Consider the following 21,162-nt stretch of genomic DNA (forward strand, 5'->3'; position numbering starts at 1 on the left):
GCTGGCTTGTGGGACTTCAGAGCCAGCTGACGGGTACCGGCAGGCCAAGCGGACTGCAAGGTGGTTGTGGAGGCAAAAAATCGGACCTGGGAGGGGTTCGGTGAGGCCATGGAGAAGGACTATCGGTTGGCCTCGAAGAGATTCTGGCAAACGGTCCGTCCAATCAAATCTTGTTGAAAACATCTTAAAGGGATAGTTGTCCCAAAAATACGTTTTTTCATCACCGCCTTGGAGGTGGACTCATCCATCACCCAAGCTGAAGTCACAGAGGTAGTCAAGAAGTTCCTTGGTGGCAAGGCACCGGGGATGGATGAGATCTGTCCTGAGTACCTCAAGTGTCTGGATGTTGTGGGGCTGTTTTTGGCTGACACGCCTCTGCTGCATCGCTTGGTGGTTGGGGACAGTACCTCTGGACTGGCAGACCGGGGTGGTGGTCCCTCTTTTCAAGAAGGGGGACCGGAGGGTGTGTTCCAACTACAGGCGGATCACACTTCTCAGCCTCCCCAGGAAAGTCTATGACAGGGTACTGGAGAGGAAAATTCGACCGATAGTAGAACCTCAGATTCAGGAGGAAGAGTGTGGTTTTCGTCCCGGTCGTGGAACACTGGACCAGCTCTATACCCTCTCCAGGGTGTTGGAGGGTTCATGGGAGTTTGCCCAACCAATCCACATGTGCTGTGTAGATTTGGAGAAGGCATTAGACAGCTTCCTGTGGGGGGTGCTCTAGGAGCATGGGGTCCGGGGCCCTCTGTTAAGGACCGTCCGGTCCCTGTATGACCAGAGTAGGAGCTTGGTTCGCACTGCTTTGCACCTTGCAGCTTAAGGGACACAAAACTTCTCAACAATTAGTAAAACTTAAAATAATACAGTGAACGTAAATAAAAATATATGGGTAATTCTTGGAATTTGTCATGTCAAGCAGTGAGTATAGCGTCTTATTTTTAGCATTATACAGTAGCGGCCAAAAGTGATGTCCGGCCTAGAAAAATTGACATCATTGTTAAAGATTTTTTAAGCATATTGCATAATTGTGCTTGGAGTCAATTCTTTTATTTGTGATAACACATTGAAACATGCCAAATTGTGGGGGCACAATATCTGGCCAGGGTGCCATACAAAGAATTTATGAAAACATGCAAAACAACAGAGGACAAATGAAATATGTTATAGCCTGTGAAATTTTTGTTTTTCTATGTTTTTTTTTTGTATGTTTTTTTTTTGCATAGTAAAATAAAACCTGTATCTGTAGTTACCTTTTTTGCCAAATAATTTTGTCAGATAAAAACCTTAAACAAATTTCATGTTTTGTTCTGCCCTCATATTAAAAATATTTTAAAGATAAAATATATTAAAGATATTAAACAAATATCGCCTAAAAATATAAAAATATTGTATTTTTTTACACTTAAGGACTATTTAAGTGAACAATGAAGGATGATGATGATTAAAAAAAATGGTTGTATGTAAAATGGTTGTTTTTTACTTAAAATATATTGATGTTGAGAAAGATGTTCAACATAAAACATTTTCAAAGTAAAATAAATGTAATAGTGGGGAATAGTTATATACATATAATTTGTGTCCCAAAAGTGAAATTACAAAAAATATGTTTGTATGCATGCATGCTTGTTTATTTATTCAGTTATCCAAATTTTTATTGACTTTGTCAATATTTTCCCTCCAAATTATTGTTGCTTTATTGACATGAAATACTTTAGTAAAAGCATAATTATCTAGTATTAAGCATTGCAGAGGGAGGGAAAAAATTAGACAGTATGATGCAATTAAAAAAAAAATAAAGAAGTAAACACTTCCAATTCAAGGTGTTGTTTACTCTTGAGTTGTTGGCTGTCTCAGATTAGCAATGTCAATTCCATGCCACTTGATTGGAACTTTGATGACAGGACGTGTTCTTGGGTTGTGACCTCTGCATCACTTGAGTTGTGCTTTTTATCTGCTCTCCGCCGCCTATCTAAGATAAGAACTGTTCCATGGCTGACACTGATTGCACATCCCTGGATAAGGTCTGCCCATACATTGGTACCTGCTATAGTCTGAGAGGACAGACCTATTGCAAATGTCCACCAAGTGAAATACGGTCCCTATTCCACAGATTTCGATTTTTGTATAAACCGTTTTACTGGTGAGGTTGGCTTAAGTTTTATTGGGTTTACTTCATTACGTTTATTGGCATGATGTATCCGTTTGTTTTTGAACAGTCAAGGTCCCAAAAATACAAAATATCTTATTTGAGTTGAGCACCACTGAGCTGAGTTGAATTTTTGAGTGCAAGTAATGTAACCTGCTTCCTGCAGCAATTCTTTTTTCTATTGTATGTTAATTGACTGGCATTATATTTGTGTTTTATGTCTGTTTATACCACTTCTAGAGGATGTAAAGGCATGAAGTAGCATTTGGCAACAGTGTCAACTGAGGCATGACAGCTGAAGTGTCTCCATTGAACCCAGTCCACATCGATCAGCGCTTTCATCCCATTTCACACAGGATTCACAGGACATGACTGCTCCATGCCGGCTACGGGCTGCACTTCCAACCCGTGTGACACGAAGGGCACTTCCATGTGCGAAGAACAGCGGGGCAGTTTCAAGTGCACGTGTCACCATGGCTATACGGGCCTGTTTTGTGAAACTTCCATCAGTCACTGCGTCGAGGGATTGTGTCATCAAGGATCAAAGTGTGTGAATCTCCCTCTGGGCTTCATGTGTGAATGTTTGCCTGGTAAGAGTGATTTCTTACAGTCTGTCTCCTGCTAGTCCCTCTGTCCACACTTTCACTAAAGCATCCATTTAACCCTTACCCTATTTTGATTTCTTCTTAGGGTTACAAGGACAATTCTGTGAGGTAAACATTGATGACTGTCTGGATAAGCCCTGTGGTGCACTCAGTATCTGTAAAGATGGTATCAATGCTTATGACTGTTTCTGTGCACCTGGGTTCGTTGGTAAGTTCACAACAAGCAATCTTCTGGAGCAATTTTTCCTTTGTCCAGTTTTCTAACATTAAATTCCCCTCTGTTGAGCTGTGTTTAAAAGGCCTGCGACCTCAAATCTGCTCCTGTATTGTAAGATATTAGTTGACCGTCTGCTTATCAAGGAGTATTTTCTAACCTGCATAGCCCTGCCATCACATTTACTGGCATCCATTTGACGACGGAGACAGGGTGGTTGCTTTTTTTGTATTTTTTTCATAGCACCTCATCATTAGCTGTGGGTTACTTTATTTGAAGCGGCATCTCGGCCCCTGTATTTCCAAGGAAATCCTTAATGAAATGAACCTTTGTCCTTCTTTTCAAGGTAATCACTGTGAGATTGAAGTAAATGAGTGTCTTAGTCAACCCTGTCAGAATGGAGCTTCCTGCTCAGATGAGCTTAACTCCTTCAGCTGTCTCTGCCCTGCCGGGATCACAGGTACATAATTCCTTCCTGCCATCTGAGTTTCACAGGCTGAGTTTGGGTGACAAAGGCCATACAGTTACATTTTGAAATTGACAACCACGTTAAGGTGTGGGATTAAATATTTTAAATTATATCTGCGGGAGTTTACAGACTGTAGATTAGGTGTCACTCCTGAACCTGCAATGGTAATAACCATAGCAACATTATGGCCTCTTGTAGTTTTAAAAAAGGAACATGGGTGTTGTTGTATTTATTTATTTATAAATAATATTGAAGTTGTATTAGTAGTGGTAGTAGTAGTATCAGTTAAGAATAGATGTGTCTTATTCGTGGAGCTTAAAGGTGTTGTGTGTAATGTTTTTGTCCATCAAAATCTCACATCATGGACCCTTTTCTCATTTCGGGGTTCTCAGAAGTGGAAATCCTCAAAGTTGGGTAAACTTCTATATTGGTGAACAGAAACTAATTCAAATATAAGTAGTGAAAGCCAAAAAAACATATATATATCTAGAGATACATTGCCGTCACGCCTTCAGCCGTAGAAACACTCATGCAGCAGTGTTAACTAGTTTGCTGAAATGTAATAACAAGGTTAGAAAACACAAAGTAGTGTTATAAATTACATTAAATTATCAAATGAAAATATAAAATTTACAATGTTAATAACTTAAAGTCAGTTATGCGTCATCAGATTATGTGAAAGTGGTCTGGTTGAGCCAGAAGTTCAACAAAACGGACCATTCAAACAAATAGAGTAATGTTTTTAAATCGCTACAGGAAAGTTTACCTGCAAATGGCTTACTTTGAGTTGTCTCTGCAGTCTGCACTTTAAACTGGGATAGAAGCATTTTAATATCGAAAAAAAATTGCACACTTGAAGCTTGAAGAGATATGATCGTTTAAGTGTGTCATGTTTAGTTTACAAACTCCTCTTTAAAACAGGGGGGCACTTTTCGTTCTTATCCAACCACATTAAATTTCTATTTCAAGAGTAATTTCCACTTAATTCTTTCATGTTCATGCAAATTGGAAAGGAAATAGGCTCATTTGGCAGTATGAGTCAACTCAAGCTCTCAGTATATTTTAGGAACTTTCTGCCCAACAGAATGTAAATTCATCTACTTTCATTTCAAACCAGGAGATGTATTGCTCGAAGGCTTAAAAGGGATTTTAGATTTGTTTTGTTTTTTACTTTTATTCCAGATTCTTTGTGCAGTGAAAACTTCAGTTTATAATTGGTTGGCATGGGAATTTCTACGACAACTCTCATTCTTATTTTCTTCTTTTTGTGTGCCTTTCTCTTTTTCTCTCACTTCTCAGGTAGTTTATGTGAAATAAACATAGATGAATGCCAGTCATCACCATGCATGAACAATGGCACGTGTTTGGACCTCTCAGATGGCTTTAAATGCATTTGCCCTTCAGGTTTCTCTGGTGTGTCTAATGTTTTTTTAGTACATTATCACATTGATTATTTCTCCATTGGTTCTCTATTGGTCTCACGGGGCCCAAGCCGAAAAAAAAAAAAACCTGAAGCTGTTGAATGTGAATGTGTTGTTTTATTTTGGTCATTTATGTTTTATAGACAGGAAAATTGTCTCTCATGTGTCTTGAAAAGATAGATGAGCTTCCTTCAATCATCTCACTTGCATGATAACTTTTATTTTTCGTTTTATATTGTGCATTAAAGGTCCTGAGTGCTCACTGGACATCAATGAGTGTGTCTCATATCCCTGTAAGAATGGAGGCACCTGCATTGACCAACCGGGTAATTACTACTGCCGATGTGCGGCTCCATTCAAAGGTAATGAAGACTGAGGGAGTGGGGTGAAGGGTGCAGAAAAGCAGAGTTAATTAACTTCAGAGAGCATTCCTCTCACCTGTCTGAAATCATGAAGTCAGCATTGCCACATCGACATCTTCATTGTCCACAAAATGTATTAATTAAAATTTATTTAAATTGTGTTTACGTCCAGTAAAATGTATAATGCAAAGTATATTTAAAAAAAAAAGTAAAATATGAAAATAAAAATAGAAAATCAAATGCTATGAAAGACTCGCTCTCAACATAATCTGGTTTCTGCCAGTTGCTTCATAGTCTACTTTTTGGTGGCATTTTTGGCAGGTAAAAATGGGATTCTCTTTAATGCATTTCACCCTTACAATGTATTATTTTTCATTTACAACAATTTTGTGATGTTAACCTCAAAATTGACTTCCTGATGAACATTTTGGTGAAGATAATTTCCAGCATTCATACACACACATTATGGTATCCTTGTTCAGTTCAGAAGTGGATCAAATCAGACCCAAATGTCAGGACAAATTCCCTCTAGAGTGCTGTGCTCTTTGACTATTTTATTCAGATCAGGAACTGCTGAAATCGGATCTGCTTTGTGTATACACCTGTTTTCCACAGCCATATTACATGCATTATTGTTTTTTCCTTGTTTTGTTTTTTTTATGTATGATGCTCAGCTGGTCAATTCCGGACACAGAATGCAGCTCATCTAAAATCGATCAGGCAGCTCAGTCATTGCTGCTTATATTCAAACAGAGATCACAGATCATGCTTCCATTAGACGTGCAAATTAGGTTGTCAGGGATAATGATGATATCGGTTATTCTGTATTGAAATTGAGGAAAAAAGGCACTGACAGCTTTGCATGCTCTGTTGAGACACACATGCATAGTGTTTATGTGGGGGGATTCTGAGAACATTAAACTACCCTTTACATAGCTATCCTTTTACTAACTGATCTAGAGTCTAGACTGTGGGTAAAATACAGTGTGCAGTCTATGGGTGTTAATTGAAACTCTGAGAGTTTATAGCAGCCAGAACCAAGCAATGCCATGTGCGTAATTAGACAATTTAAGGCATGTTATTAATTAGGGGCCAAGCACCGAAGGTGCGTAAGCACCTATTGTAATCGTTGGTGTTCTTATTATTATTATTCTGCTCTGGAAGTCTATGGCCGCATATAGCACCGCTTGCGGAAAAGTTTTGAAATTTGGCACACTGATAGAGGTCAGTCCCAACATTAACCACACCGATTTTGGAGTCTCTATTTCAACCCTTCTAGCGCCACCACTCATGTGTATGCTAATAACTTTTGAACCATAAGGGCTAAAAACAAAATATATTTTTCCTCTGATTCATTGGCTCATTACGATTCAATTTCACGTTATTACATGATTTTCCATCATAAAAATTTTCCCGCCATTTTGAATTTTGCAAAAAGCCTACTTTTTCGAACTCGACCTCTAAGCTTCGTCAGATTTTCATCAAAATTGGCTCACATCATCTTCAGACCATGCTAACAAAAGTTATTAAAAGCTTTTTGATCAACTTTACCATTCTCGAAAAACTTGGGAATGAATTAGATGAAGAGCACTCCAAATAATATTTCCGCAACGCTTTAGCGTATTTAGACCAAACTTGGCACATGTCCTCACCAGCATGACCTAAGGTAATGTTCAGCATTTCGGCACAGCCCCACCTAGTGGTCTGGAGATATTAAAAATGGCTATTTTTACTTTTGAAAGGTTTGCACAAAAATCATAAAAGTGATCTCATTAGATTCAGGGCAACGAGTCAAATGATATCCGATTTTCCCATGTTTTTTTCCCATGTCTTTTTGCTTGGCCCTGATAATTGCTGCTTGCAGCTATATTTTTCGGCCATTTTGGGTGTGTCGGCCATTTTTAATTTAGTAGAATCCTGTATTTTATGAATACATCCACGTACCATTTCAAAACTCAGTATGGGTCATCAGCACGGTACCCTAAAGGAGCCTGAGAAGTTTTGGGCCAGCATCACCTAGTGGTCAAATAAAATATTCACATGCTTATAACTTTGGTAGTGGTTATTTTCATGGGAGTCATCTCTTTAGATTCCTAAATCTTTGCAGAGTCCAATGATACCAAACATGCTAGGTTTCGCCTTATGGTTTGTGCAACATTGTAATTTAGCGTTTAAACCATTTTTGCGAATATCTTTGAAACCACCATAGGAAAATTTAAAACATTGGTCGTTGGCTATACTCTGTGGGCCAAATGTCAAAATTTTGATAGTAAGTGGCAAAAAATAAATGCAATCAAAGATGGACATGGGTGATTTTTTGTGTTCTCGTAAATATACATTTCTATAACTCCTAACGCCACTTGGTGGAGGTATAATTGAACTAAACATGAAATTCGCACTAACTACAATAGAGTATTATGATATAAAATGCTATATTTTACGAATGCATTGGTGTATCACTGCAAATCTCATTATGTGCCATCAGCACCATGTCCTGGAGGTACTCAAAAAGTTTTGGGACCTTGTGGTCAAAAGTTATAATGAAATTTTAATAAATGCTAATAGCTTTAAATTAATTTTGGCTATTGTCATGAGACTGAATCATTGCCCTGAATCTAATGATGGTCTTAATAGATTCCTTGGGTCACTCCAATAATATAGATACCAGTGTTGCCAGAGTTTGCCAAACTTCCTGTTCGCCATTTAGATTTTCTTTCAAAACCTACTTTTTCAAACACCTCCAAGACCATCAGTCCGATTTTCACCAAATTCGAGTCATCTTCGACTTGGCCGACAAAAAGTTAAGGATATCTTGTCGACAGACACATCAATATAGTTGATGGCATGATGCCAAAACTACTCTGAGGCTGGATCTCTTCAGTGCTTTGTCATATTGACACCAAACTCTGCCTGTGTCATTGTCACCTTACTCTGACCACACCACATCAATTTGGTCACAATGCCACCTACTGGTCGAAAGTTCTAAACCATTAAATAATTTAACTAGTGACTGTACTTATGATTTTTCAATGATATTTGCATAAAATCATCTTAATGCGTCTTTAATTGCTCATTGTTGCTGTTGGTCTGATGCCACCAGCCATGCTGGCATGACTTATCATGTGCTTTTTGCTTGGCCCTGATAATTGCTGCTTGCAACTATATTTTTCATTGGAGTTGTTCTTAACTATGGTATCTGCCCAAAAGTCCAATGTGTAATGGATTCTTGTACTGTTCGTTTTCTATACATTTTTGTCTGATCCATTTTACAAACAAAAAAAAGTTGGCACCAGACTAGCCTAGTGAAGCCAAGCTTTACTGACCAGTTTTGGTCCAATATCTATTACCATTATAAGTTGTGTTGAGGCTGGTTTTAGTTTTGACCAAGTTGACTATACATCTCTATCTGGCAGTCCTTTTATAATAACTAACTAATTTTGGTAATAGATCAAGATCTAAAACCAGCCAAACTAGTTTATTTAATTTTTTTAATAAGTCATTATTGTGATTGTTTAGATTGTAGTCCATGAAGTAGTTTCATTTTAATTATTTAGATTTTTCTTATATGTTTATAAATGTACACCAACTCCTTAGGAAACGTTTTTTTTGTACCTTGGAAAAGTCATGAAAATGCATTGGTCAATTAACAGGGCTGCTTTTGATTTAAATGTGAGAATAGAGGCCTTTTAAGAAAATTAATCATGAGAATTTGTTGAGTAAACAATAAACAGTTGAACATTTTCCATTGTTGTTGTTTTTGTTGTGCTTGGAATTGTATTTCTCATGCTGTACTTGGAATTTCAGGGATTAACTGTGAGTTGCTGCCCTGTGAGGCCGTTAATCCGTGTGATAACGGGGCAGAGTGTATGGAGGAGGCTGATCCCGTCCTCTTCCCTCTGGGCTTCCGGTGCCGATGTCGCCAGGGTTTCACGGGGGCCCGCTGTGAGATCAACATAGACGAGTGCAGCTCCAACCCCTGTCTGCATGGCTTCTGTTACGACGGTAAATACTGTTGTTATTTCTCAGCCTTGAACTCCCAAACTTAAAACATTTCCCTTCAGTCTCATTAGCACATGGGTACTCTAGAGAGGCACTCTTTTTGGAGCAAAGGCACTGTCAGTTTACCCCTTTGACAGTCTTGGCATGACTTAGTTTAATAAGCAGTTTTATAAGGCACAAGTTACTCCATTCAGTATGACCAGGCCACATTTGCTTTGGAACTTTTGACAAGTGTCTTGCTCCAGCTGTGAGCGAGGATCTGCAAGGCATAATTGCTGCTTTGTAATTTGAATAATGGATGATAAATGACAGAGTTAATACAATCAAAGCCCAAGGCAGGGTGTTGTTCTCCCTCAGCAATCCAATAAGCTGTTTTTTGCCCTTTTGTGTTGCATCTCCTGCATAAATCATTACAAAAGCCATAGATCAAATACATGTTGTCAGTTAAGGATTACAGATTGCAAAGCACGATGTTGGCTTTTGCAATGAAGTACTTGGAAGCTGTAACTCACTTGATGCTGTTGTATGTGTAGGCTAAATGATCATTTATTGCACACAACCGTCTAACCAACAGTGGACAGTGTTTGGGAAACCTGTTTGAAAACAGTCTTTGTTATTGCATTAGGTACTTACACCTTCACCTTTAAGACATGATGTATATAGCAAAAAGCCTTTAAATTAGGCATTAAAGATGTTTTCCAGTTGACAGTAATTTATTTGGGTGATAAAGTTTTAATTTCATGTCGTATAATGGTGAATGTCATTGCAGTGAGAGGAAGACAAACCTTGACTTTCAAAACTTTGTTCGATTTTACAGTTAAAAGAGGCTATTAATTGTCCTCTCAAACTAACAGAAAACACTTTCAAATGTAGTACATGTTGTCCAGTATCCCTTTTGGCTGAAAACTCTTTTGCTATCATCCTGCTAACCATCCTGTTTTAGAATTTATCTTTGCAAGATTGTAATGAACAGACTTTAATGCCTCTGTTCTGAAGTTTTACTGTTTTCCAGAAGTCGTTCCAGTGATCTTTAGAGCAGTTGTTCTCAACTGGGGGCCGGGACCCACTAAAGGGCCTCAGCAAACTTAACTTAAAATGATTTAAAAGACAAAATAAGATAAAACGGCTACAAAAATTAAGATATAAGCTGTCATTGTATTTCTCAGTCTTGAAAAATCTGTATAAATGAGGAACTTTTAAAAGCGTGATTTCTAGATGTGGAAAAGTCAATAAATGTAATACAATCTTAAAGTCATGGACATGAATACATTTTTTCTAGTTATGTCACGCTTTAAAATATTGTATAGGGTAGAAATTGCTAGGATATTGTCATACAATTTATGTAAATTATTTGGTAATAAAACCTTAAGAACCGTTATTAAATATTCTGGAATTTAAATATTTTATGAATTTATTATTATTTTTATTTAATTTTAACTTTATATTGCCACTCCTTGTTTCTGTAAACTAAAAAGGTTGAAAAACAAGCAGATTTGTTTTCACCAGTGGTGGGAAGAGTACTGAAAAAACATACTCAAGTAAAAGTACCATTACATTCCAAAAAATGTAGTGTGAGTAGAGTAAAAAGTACTTGTCCAAAAAACTACTTGAGTAAGAGTAAAAAAGTAGCTTATTTAAAAGTACTCATGAGTAGTGAGTAGTGAGTACTGAGCTGCGGATTCTACCCCTTATAATAAACACTGTGCACTACAATTTATAAATTAAAAAAAATTGCACATACTGTAATTCACATTATATTTTGTTCTTTGTCAGAAAGATTGAAGAATATCTATCATCCATCTTTTTAAAATGCATCAAATCAGTACACTCATCACTATTTAAAGGAGAACTCCGGGCAATTTTTAAGTTAATCTTGATCGTTAGACCTTTGTGAGTACTGACTATATAAAAAAAATGAACCGGATTGGTGCTTGCTACGCGGAGCTGCGACCGCGAATACCCAGAGCTCCGCCTCAGCTAAAACGGCAGCTATGGGGGCATGGACATAAAGAGCGTTTTTGAGCCTCTTAACAGACACAAAATGCAATTAAAATGTCTGTCCAACATGAACAGGGACCCTACATGTGAACAAGATGCGTTTAGCAACTTAGCCATTGTTTCAACTCACCTAAATAGTCTTTTAGACGGCAAGCTGTAGTCTCGCGCTGCAGTCCCGTGCTGTAGCCGGAAAAGGTAAACAATGTCCAGGTGGGAGGAGCGTTGATCATGTGCGACGAGTCTTCGTACATGGAATGGCATTTTTCTTCAAACGGCCCCGCTGTGTTGAGTGTGTGTAGTCATCCTTGTCAAAGTGTTCACTGCAAATGCGGTAATCTTTAGCGCGTAGTACTTCTACGGGAGTTTGCACAGCAAGTTGAAGTACAACTAGCCACAACTTTAGAATCTCGAGGTCAAGGAAAGGAAGACGATGAAAATTTAAGCTCTTATATTTTCACATTCTGTCGCCACAATTCGGAAAGGCACAAACACGAACCATTTCTTCTTCACTTGTAAGCAACTCTGATCGTAACTCGTCGCACATGATCAACGGTCCTCCCACCTGGACATTGTTTACCTTTTCCGGCTACAGCACGGGACTGCAGCGCGAGACTACAGCTTGCCGTCTAAAAGACTATTTAGGTGAGTTGAAACAATGGCTAAGTTGCTAAACGCATCTTGTTCACATGTAGGGTCCCTGTTCATGTTGGACAGACATTTTGATTGCATTTTGTGTCTGTTAAGAGGTTCAAAAACGCTCTTTATGTCCATGCCCCCATAGCTGCCGTTTTAGCTGGGTGGGAGCTCTGGGCATTCGCGGTCGCAGCTCCACGTAGCAAGCACCAATCCGGTTAGTTTTTTTTTTCTATAGTCAGTACTCACAAAGGTCTAACGATCAAGATTAACTTAAAAATTGCCCGGAGTTCTCCTTTAAATCATATTATTTGGGGGGGGGGGGGGGGAGCATTTAAAATTAGGCGAAAACTACTGGGCCTGAGCATGCTATTGTTGCACATAAAATATCAATATTCATAACTGTGTAAAGAATTCAAAAACCTTTAGAAACTCATATGATAGTTCAGCATCACACACCATGAGATGGGTTAAATGGAGAGATTAAAAAATACCCAATTTCTCTCCAAAACGGTACCAATGTTAGTGTTTTGATAAATGAGAATCACTAATATTATCAGATTACCTCACCTAATGCACTGAAAAAGGTGATAGTGATAGTGATAGTGAGCTAACACTAATTACACACTTTAATTCCATGCTATTAAATATCTTACAATTTAAACGTAAATGCACATTGTTCTAGAAGGGTGCCATCATCCCTTACATTTTACATGGCTACATTTACTCACATTGTAATGCTTATAATATAATTTTTAAGGAAAATTGTGCATTAAATAGTTATATCCAGGAAACTTTTACAAAAGAAAGAAACAAACACACACACACACACACACACACACACACACACACACACACACACACACACACACACACACACACACACACACATGCATGTCTCTTTGTAGTCTCGGCGAAGCTGTTTTATCAGCAGCATCCACACACAAAAAACAAAAGTTCAACATGAAAAATGTCTTTGCGCAAGTGCACTTGGCAAATGAAGACGGATTGTATAATGGATCAATCAAAAAACGTTGTTTATTAACGAGCTGTAGTCACGCACTGACAGAAATGTATTTCAAGTTAACGCCATGGTTCATAGAGTGCACTGATTCTGAATCTGGCATGGCGAGCGCGAGACGCGGCAGTGCACAGATCGTGACGCGCGTCTCTCTATAATGTGATTGTGAAATAAATGGGAGCGGGTATTCACCGCATTATGAACTCATCACGCAATACCCCCAACCTCAGACCAAATGTTAGGCCATGTAGACAGGCCAGCCTATATAAATATCATATTAAGCAGAAATGTGAAATATACCTTAGCATATTAGAGGAAGACGTTGATATCTGGATTGAATTGATGCGTGAAGAATGCACTTCCACAGCAGTCACGAGTAACAGCAGGAATAGGCGGTTAATGTTCTCTTACGAGAGTATCTCTCGTACTGCGTAATATCTTACGCTATAGGGAAAACCTCTTTTCCACGAGATATTGAAGCCAAAAATTATCCTTAATTTTGAATTAATGTAAAACGCTGTGCGGCAGCATGCAGATATAGGCAAGACGGCTTGCGCGCCTATTGGGTGCCCTGCGGCAACAGCAGCAGCCTATCTAGAGAGGCCCTGCGTGACACCATATCCAATGGAGCCATTTCGTGCCCATTTCGTCACGTCCCACCAGAAAGGGCGTGGCTGATTTTCATCTCTTCAGCGAAGCTCACGCATCGCTGGATCCAGAGTGAGAAGCCTCGCTGTTGACACAAGCCTTCTACAGGACGAGCCCTTGAAACTGAAGCCGCTGGCCTTCACCTCGCCGCCTTCAGTCGCCGTACCTGCTACGCTTTCCAGCGTCAATATCCTTTTACTCTGCTAAGAGTGTGTGTTCGCCGTCGCGACTTGCACTCTCTCTCTTTTTATCTAAAAGAGCAGTGTATTTTCTAAGATGCTTCATTCCAGTGGCTCGTGCCGAGCCACACTCAGGTAGGGGGACCTCCATTTCTTCTGCGTTTCCCGCCTGGGTTAGGATCATGCAGCTCTGCCCCGTGGGCACCAGCACTGCTCCGTGGCCAATACCGTTGAGGAAAGACCTCCTCTCTCAGGCCAAGGGCTCGATTTGGCATCCTCGAAATGGTCTGTGTTCTCTGCCTGGTGTCAAGCTCAGGGCTTTTCACCCGTCGCCTGCGGGGTCACGGAAGTACTTCAAGAGCTGCTGGATAAGGGCAGAACCCCATCCACGCTCAAAGTGTACGTGGCGGCCATAGCAACGTTTGCAAAACCTATGTCTGGCCAGTTACTGGGGAAAAACGACCTAGTCGTGCGATTCCTCAGGGGAGCTCGGACGCTGAACCCTCCCAGACCCCCTTCAGTCCCGGTGTGAGACCTTTCTACGGTTTTGGAAGCCATGAAAGGTGCCCCATTCGAGCCAATCCATTTGTCAGACATGAAGCATCTGTTGGGAGTTGCCCAAATCCCTCAACACTCCGTGCAGGGCCCAGGTTATTTCCCTGTGCGCCCCCCTGGTTCATGATGAGGAGGAGGATGCGAGTCTCTTTTGCCCTGTCAGGGCACTGAGAGCTTATGTGTCCTGCTCGTCTGTCTTCAGAGAGTCGGAGAAGAGAGGCTGCAAGCATCATTCCCCATGAAATGGCATCTTCAGACAGACCGAGCAGCTCTTCGTTTTGTTTGGCGGACGCTCTAAGGGACTGGGCGCATCAAAACAGAGCCTATCCAGATGGATAGTCGACGCCATAGCACTGGCTTACACTTCTTAGGGCCTGCAGTGTCCTTTGGGTGTCAGAGCGCACTCCACGAGAGGCGTGGCCTCGTCGTGGGCGTGGTAAAGTGGGATTACCATGCAAGATATCTGTACGGCGGCGGGCTGGGCCTCGCCGTCTACATTTATAAGGTTTTATAACCTAGAGGTTCCCGCCTTACAAGGCAAGCTTCTGTCGGTCTAGAATTCAGTGCTATCTGCCCCGCTGCGCCGGCCCAGACGCTGAGTTTTGCTTGTGCATCGCTCACTGATCGATAGAACAGCTCCATGGGTGTTGAATAACCCATACTATTACCCAGTTCAGGCTGAACACGTTCACCCCGTCTGCGTGAAACACTGTTAACATAACTAGCTCCTGTAGGATGCCATTTCATGGGGAATGATGCTTGCAGCCTCTCTTCTCTGACTCTCTGTGAGTCTATGGTGATTGTGCACTATACGTGCCCTAGTCTACTGCCCTTGGGACTTTGGTGTTGGATCTCAGACGCACGGCGTGTTACACTGTGTTCCCCATAGCATAAGATATTACGAAGTACGAGAGATACTCTCGTAAGAGAACGTACTCAGTTACTAACTTAACCTCGGTTCTCTCTAGAGAGGGAACGAGTACTGCGTATCTTGCCGTTCTTAGAACACGCTCTGGTTTGCTTCGGCAATGAAAACCATTTTGTATCAGCCATTCGAGCTATATTTATAGGATGAGGCCACGCCCTTTCTGGCAGGACGTGACGAAATGGGCGCGAAATGCCCCCATTGGATATGGTGTCAAGCAGGGCCTCTCTCGATAGGCTGCTGCTGTTGCCGCAGGGCAGCCAATAGGCGCGCGAGCCGTCTTGCCTATGTCTGCATGCTGCTGCACAGCGTTTTACATCAATTCATAATTAAGGATAATTTTTGGCTTCAATATCTCGTGGAAAAGAGATTTTCCCCATAGCGTAATATGTTACGCAGTATTCGTTCCCTCTCTAGAGAGAACCGAGGTTACGTTAGTAACTGAGTACGTTTTCTATGCTTAATTTTATTTGATGACAGCCACGAGACCGATTACTGGATTCAATCACGTTGATGGATAAAAATTTAATTAAAACAAGCATCTAACGAGTAACAACCATAAACAGAAGGAAAACAGCGGAGAAAAAGTAAAGATACATCACTTAAAATGTACTCAAGTAAAAGTAAAATTACACAATTTTTAAACTACTCAAAAAAGTACAATTTCTGAAGAAAACTACTTAATTACAGTAACGTGAGTATTTGTAATTCGTTACTTCACACCCCTGTTTTTTACAGCAGAAGTATCAGATATATCTTGCAGAGCGTTCAAATTTTGTCTGACAATGGGTGGTCTTGGAGTCAAAAAGGTTGACAACCACTGCTTTAGAGCTTTACATTCAGAATAATCTGAAGTTCCTTGTAGTTTTACTCTTAAAGAATCAAGTGGTGTGTTTGTTTGAAATGTGAAATTATGTAGACTCACCAGATGAAGTTATATAAGTTTTTGAGTGCACCTTGAAGGCAAGGTTGCTGTACATAATGTAATTCTTTTAGACTAAACCAACAGTACACTACAGTAAGTTGGAAAAAGTCCAAAATCTTGACACATTGAATTTTATAAAAATAAAAAAATTAAGTGCCTTAGACAACTTTTTTTTTTAAAATCTTTGCACTGGAGACATTTTAAATAATCAAAAATAAAGTTGAGAAAAGTTTAAAAAAAATTATGCCAGCATGATTATTTAATGTTCTTGACTTCAACAAGAATAATTGTCTTCTCTACTTTAGCCAACTTGGATTTGTTAAATCCAAAAACTAAATGTCTCCTTCAGTCAAGCTCTTGTAATGGCAGCTGCAGATCTGTTGTTCAGCAAATTTTCAATTAGCAATACTTGAAATGTTCATTTGTCTTCATAATGCAGTTTTAAATGACTGCTTGGTAAGGCTGCTTGTCTCTGAAGCAGAAGACCTCTTGAAAATGTAGTGTAAGAGTCAATAAACTTCAGTCAACATCAATCAATCACCACACAACAAAAAAACTAGCAGTGATCACGAAAATAAGAGCATCATTTATAAAGCAGAATCCCCAAGCAGTGAAACAATAATAATCTTATAACATGCTCTATAGTTTCATGCTGGGAACTCAATGTGTTCTATATAAAAGTGTTTGTCCGTATACTGATGTGGCCTGTCTGCCATAATTGGACAAACTGATTAATCCAGGTGTGCCTGGCCTCAGTAACAATAATCAGGCACACCTGGATTAATCAGTTTGTCCAATTATGGCAGACAGGAAACAAAGGAGCTGGCTGAAGTTCAGGAAGTAGTGAAGCTGGACATAAAGCCTATTGTGAAATCAGGTGGCTGCATCATGCACATGAGAATCTTTGCAGATTTTCCTCTTTTAAAGGTGCTCTAAGCGATGTCGGGTGACGTCACTTCTTGTTGACGTTTAAAGTATTGTCAAACAAAACGGAGGGTAGCTAGACCTTCCCTCCTCCTCATCCGCGCACTAACCCCCCAAATCCTTCTTGTCGGTTATTGGCTGGAACAGTTTGCTATGTTTTGTGGTGCGGGCTGCTACAGTTTGTTTTTGTTGCCGTTTGTGGAGCCTGGGGTGTCTGCAGAGACCGCGTTTTTTTACAGTGTGTTCAGGGGACAGGCAGCTAGCGGATAGTGAGGAGATGTTCGCTGTATGTGACAAAAAAAAGTTTTGACCTAAAAAACGCGTAACATCGCTTAGAGCACCTTTAAGTCTCAAACCTGCACACACTACAAGATTTGAAAATCGTGGCGCATTACACACTACAAGATATTCTTAAGATTATCATGCCAGATATAGCACCTCACGTGATATTACGGGGAAGCTGATGTAAACGAAATGTATACTGTGTCACGGCAACTTGCTGTATCAATACTTACTCTGTTGCGAGAAAAAATTAAAGAAGAACGTCTTTTGAGGAGACATTATAAAGGCAGTTGTGTTATCGCCACATTTCGACCAGTCGTTCCTCCATCACCGTTCTACAGCTACTTGTTGTTTTGCGTCGCCATTTCAAAAGTTCCATCACTTCTGCCTCCTTGTAGACTTGTTCCTATTGGCTATTGTTGAAGTACTGATGTAATCACAGACGTAATCATCCCGATTTAAAATCCTAAATATCAAACTTGTTTGATATTATTGGGTCAGCCCCAATGTGTCCTTGAGCAGATCGGGAGATTTAAGATTTGATCTGTAAACGCCTCACATTACCAGAAAATCTGGGCCGAAGATCGGAGCCGACTGATACCCTAGACGAGATTTTATTTTTCTCTCAGATGTTGGGAGTAAATCGGGCACAAATCAGCCTTAAACTTTTGTAGTCTGAGCCCAGTTTATGAGCATTTCATTTCAAAGTGCAGGAGCAGCGAAAGCCAGATCTCCTCTACGCCTCAAACGTGACCGTGGGACAGTTAAACACATACTCTGAGAGGAACACAAGAGTTTTTGAGATTGGTAGGGGATTAACATATCTTTTATATACTTTGGAGCCTGATCATGCAGTGCTTTGTAAACAAACATTAACAACTTGTATTGCATTCTGTATTTTACATGTAACCATTGAAGAGGTATCAACACAGGTGTTATATAATCCCTTTTCCTGGTATTAGTTAAGAGTCTTGCTGTTGCATTTTGGACATACTGAAGGCATGCAACCAAGGCTTCATTTATGCCTTAATATAAAGCATTATAATAATCCAGCCGTTTTAAAATAAAAGCATGCACAGCAGTCTCCAAATCCTCGGTTGAAAGAATAGGTTTCAGTTTAAACGATGTTCTTAACTGAAAAAATATGTTTATGACGTTCAAAACGAGATCTGAATCAAAAAGTCAGATAAAGTCTGACAGGGCAGGGATGTTAGTTTTTTCTGAGGTGAGAGACTTTTTATTTTTATAACATGTTACGAAATTAACATTTGAATAATGACACTCACCAATAGCCTGATAAAACCTCATCTGACCGCAGATACTGAATCAGGTTTTTCTCAGGCACTCTTTACTTGAACTGCATCAAGAGTCAACAGCTTTCACGCACATCTTTCAAAATAAAAGTCTTGCATCAGGAAAACATTTAGAATTAAGTATTTTTGTTGTTGTTGCTTTGACGACACACTCCGTGACCCACTCAAAATGGTTTCCGACCCACCGGTTGAGAAACCATGTGCTATACACAGAACTGAACAGTGCTGTTATGCTATAATATGCTTTCTATAATATGCAAAATCTTATATTTTGCTTATACTACACTTTTATCTTACTTCTAATTACCTGCCATTTAGCAGATGCTTTTTATCTAAACCGACATGTAGTTCAATAATTGCACTCCCAGAGCAACCTGCAGTTAACTACTATGCTCTGAGGTAAGATGGTGACAGCGATGAAGGACGATTTTGTAACCAGGCAACCAAGTATTCCTCGTCCACCACTTGTAGTCTGACCTGCAGCCACTTTGTCTTGTCTACCATCATCTCCAATTCCTACAAACTCAGTCAGACAAATTTTACTTGTTTACTTCCTCCCAGACTGCACCAGCAAAAACAGCTCCACATATGTAGTCCCTCAAGGCCTGTCTGCCATATAGGAGGTATGTGATCTGCTGTGTTTGTGTGGGAAGAGAGTGAGAGAGCAAGGTGTATCTCTTGAGCAGCTGGTGTGAGTAATCTAATGAGAGTAAGAATTTAATGAGAGTAATCACAGGTACACGCACAAAGACAGAGTGGCAGCATAGATTACGTGGTAAATCTAAGGGATAATGAAGAATCCTGGGACTCAGCATAGGCCTGGTAATAAATTTGTGGCTGTAAGAACCCACAATTACCTCTGTCACAGGCTGCTGTTTTGCAGCAGAAAGGCAGGGGATGCATTTCTCCTCAACACCATTAATAATTAAAGGCTTGTGGAATGGGTCATTAGGTTTTGTGTAAGTCAGATGCAACGCAAAGACAGTTGACAGCAACACTCTTGTAGCATTTGTAAAAGAGATCGCTAAACAAACACACATTTTACATTTAATTGGACTCACTGTGTTTCCAGCTGCTGGGGTGAGTATAAATGAGCACGAAATTTCACAAGCAGAGAAAGTCAATTTTACTAATACGCTTTAGAAAAGTCTCAGTAACATATGTGGCCGGTCAAGGAAACTAGGGACACAAGTCGGTTCTGGGGCATTTTGAGTTATTCATAAATTCTATAAGTGTAATCTCCAAGCTTTTCAACGATGTGTAACATGTGGAAATCTGATAATATGTGGAGAAGTTGTGGCCATTTGAAGGTAGGCACTTAAAAAAGCTCAAAGATGAGAAAACGACCTCTAAAGATTGTGCAGTTCTCACCTGTCTCTGCTGCTGGGAGTGACAATAGGGCTCATTTTCATCTCATTTAGATAAGCCATACCCCCTGTAAAGCTCCCCCCTGTGCTTTACAGCTTTTTTGCACTTCGAATGAATGCACTTCTGCCGCACTAGGCGAAAAACAATTGTGCCGCCCCTCTATTTGCAACGTACCAGCAACAACACACAAAGACCAATATGCCATATAGCCTACATATAACGCAAAACCAGCAACAACACACAAAGACCAATATGCCATATACATATAACGCAAAACCAGCAACAACACACAACGACCAATAAGCCATAGGCCTACATACAACGCAAATAGTGCGCTACGCTCGTGTGCCCAAAATGTCAACAATATTAAAGTTTATGCAGGAGGCAAATGCCTGCTGGCATTTTTCTTTAAGCGGTCATGACAGGAATTTTCCAAATAATCACATTTCACCTCCTCAAATGATTGTTGCAAATCTCTTTACACCACTTTCTTATGTGCGTATACACACACAAATGAAATGTCCGCAAGCACATTATATCATCAGCAGGTTCAGCATCTTAAATAACGACTAAAGAGCAAATTAAGTTTAACTTACATTTCAGAAACGCGCACGGCAGGCCTTCATCGCAGCAAAGGTCTTAACTGCATCCTCTATTTCGATTCTCTGTGCCAGTTCATTTTCTATGGAGATTGTTGCCAGTCCATTAACTATGTTCCCTGTTCACAAAACGGTCCACATTCAAAGCAATAGGGACGTCACACATGAAACAGCCAGCCACCGCTGTCAGCGAGCCGAGCCGCCGTATTCAAGCACTGAGGGCGCGCGCGCCGCGCCCATACCTCCGGTTCAATTTCCAGAGCCCACGAAGTGCGGCGAAAACATTTTCGGTGTAACTGCCACAGTTCAGCTCGTCTGCGACAATCTTTGCGGTATCCATCTTAATTGAATGTTGATATCAGATAGAGCCGGCCAGAGCACAGCATAATAAGTAGCCATGCGGTTCACTTGGAGGGCGGGGGCAAAAGCGCCGGGTTATTCAGTATGGAAATACACACAGACAATGACACGCCACGCCCCTACTGCATGCTAGAATCTCAGAAAACAAGCCGATTTCAACCTCAAAATGTAAGCTTTTAAATATACCAATACTGCTATCTCAAACATGGAGAG

At 40.2% G+C, this 21,162-nt stretch overlaps 1 protein-coding gene across 1 annotated transcript in view; it reads left to right on the plus strand.

Annotated features, from left to right (window-relative positions):
* The window catches only part of eys (eyes shut homolog), a 388,659-nt gene that overhangs the window by 141,302 nt on the left and 226,195 nt on the right, over window positions 1-21,162 (plus strand). Inside the window, exons 12-17 of the mRNA XM_077236480.1 lie at window positions 2,506-2,739; window positions 2,840-2,962; window positions 3,315-3,428; window positions 4,737-4,850; window positions 5,107-5,220; window positions 9,025-9,222. Of these exons, the coding sequence (XP_077092595.1) occupies window positions 2,506-2,739; window positions 2,840-2,962; window positions 3,315-3,428; window positions 4,737-4,850; window positions 5,107-5,220; window positions 9,025-9,222 (897 nt within the window). The remainder of the gene's footprint in view (window positions 1-2,505; window positions 2,740-2,839; window positions 2,963-3,314; window positions 3,429-4,736; window positions 4,851-5,106; window positions 5,221-9,024; window positions 9,223-21,162) is intronic.

The sequence above is a fragment of the Siphateles boraxobius genome, unplaced genomic scaffold (genome assembly GCF_051911475.1).
Source record: "Siphateles boraxobius isolate OS27281-9 unplaced genomic scaffold, OSU_SipBor_1 20, whole genome shotgun sequence".
Taxonomy (NCBI): Eukaryota; Metazoa; Chordata; class Actinopteri; order Cypriniformes; family Leuciscidae; genus Siphateles; species Siphateles boraxobius.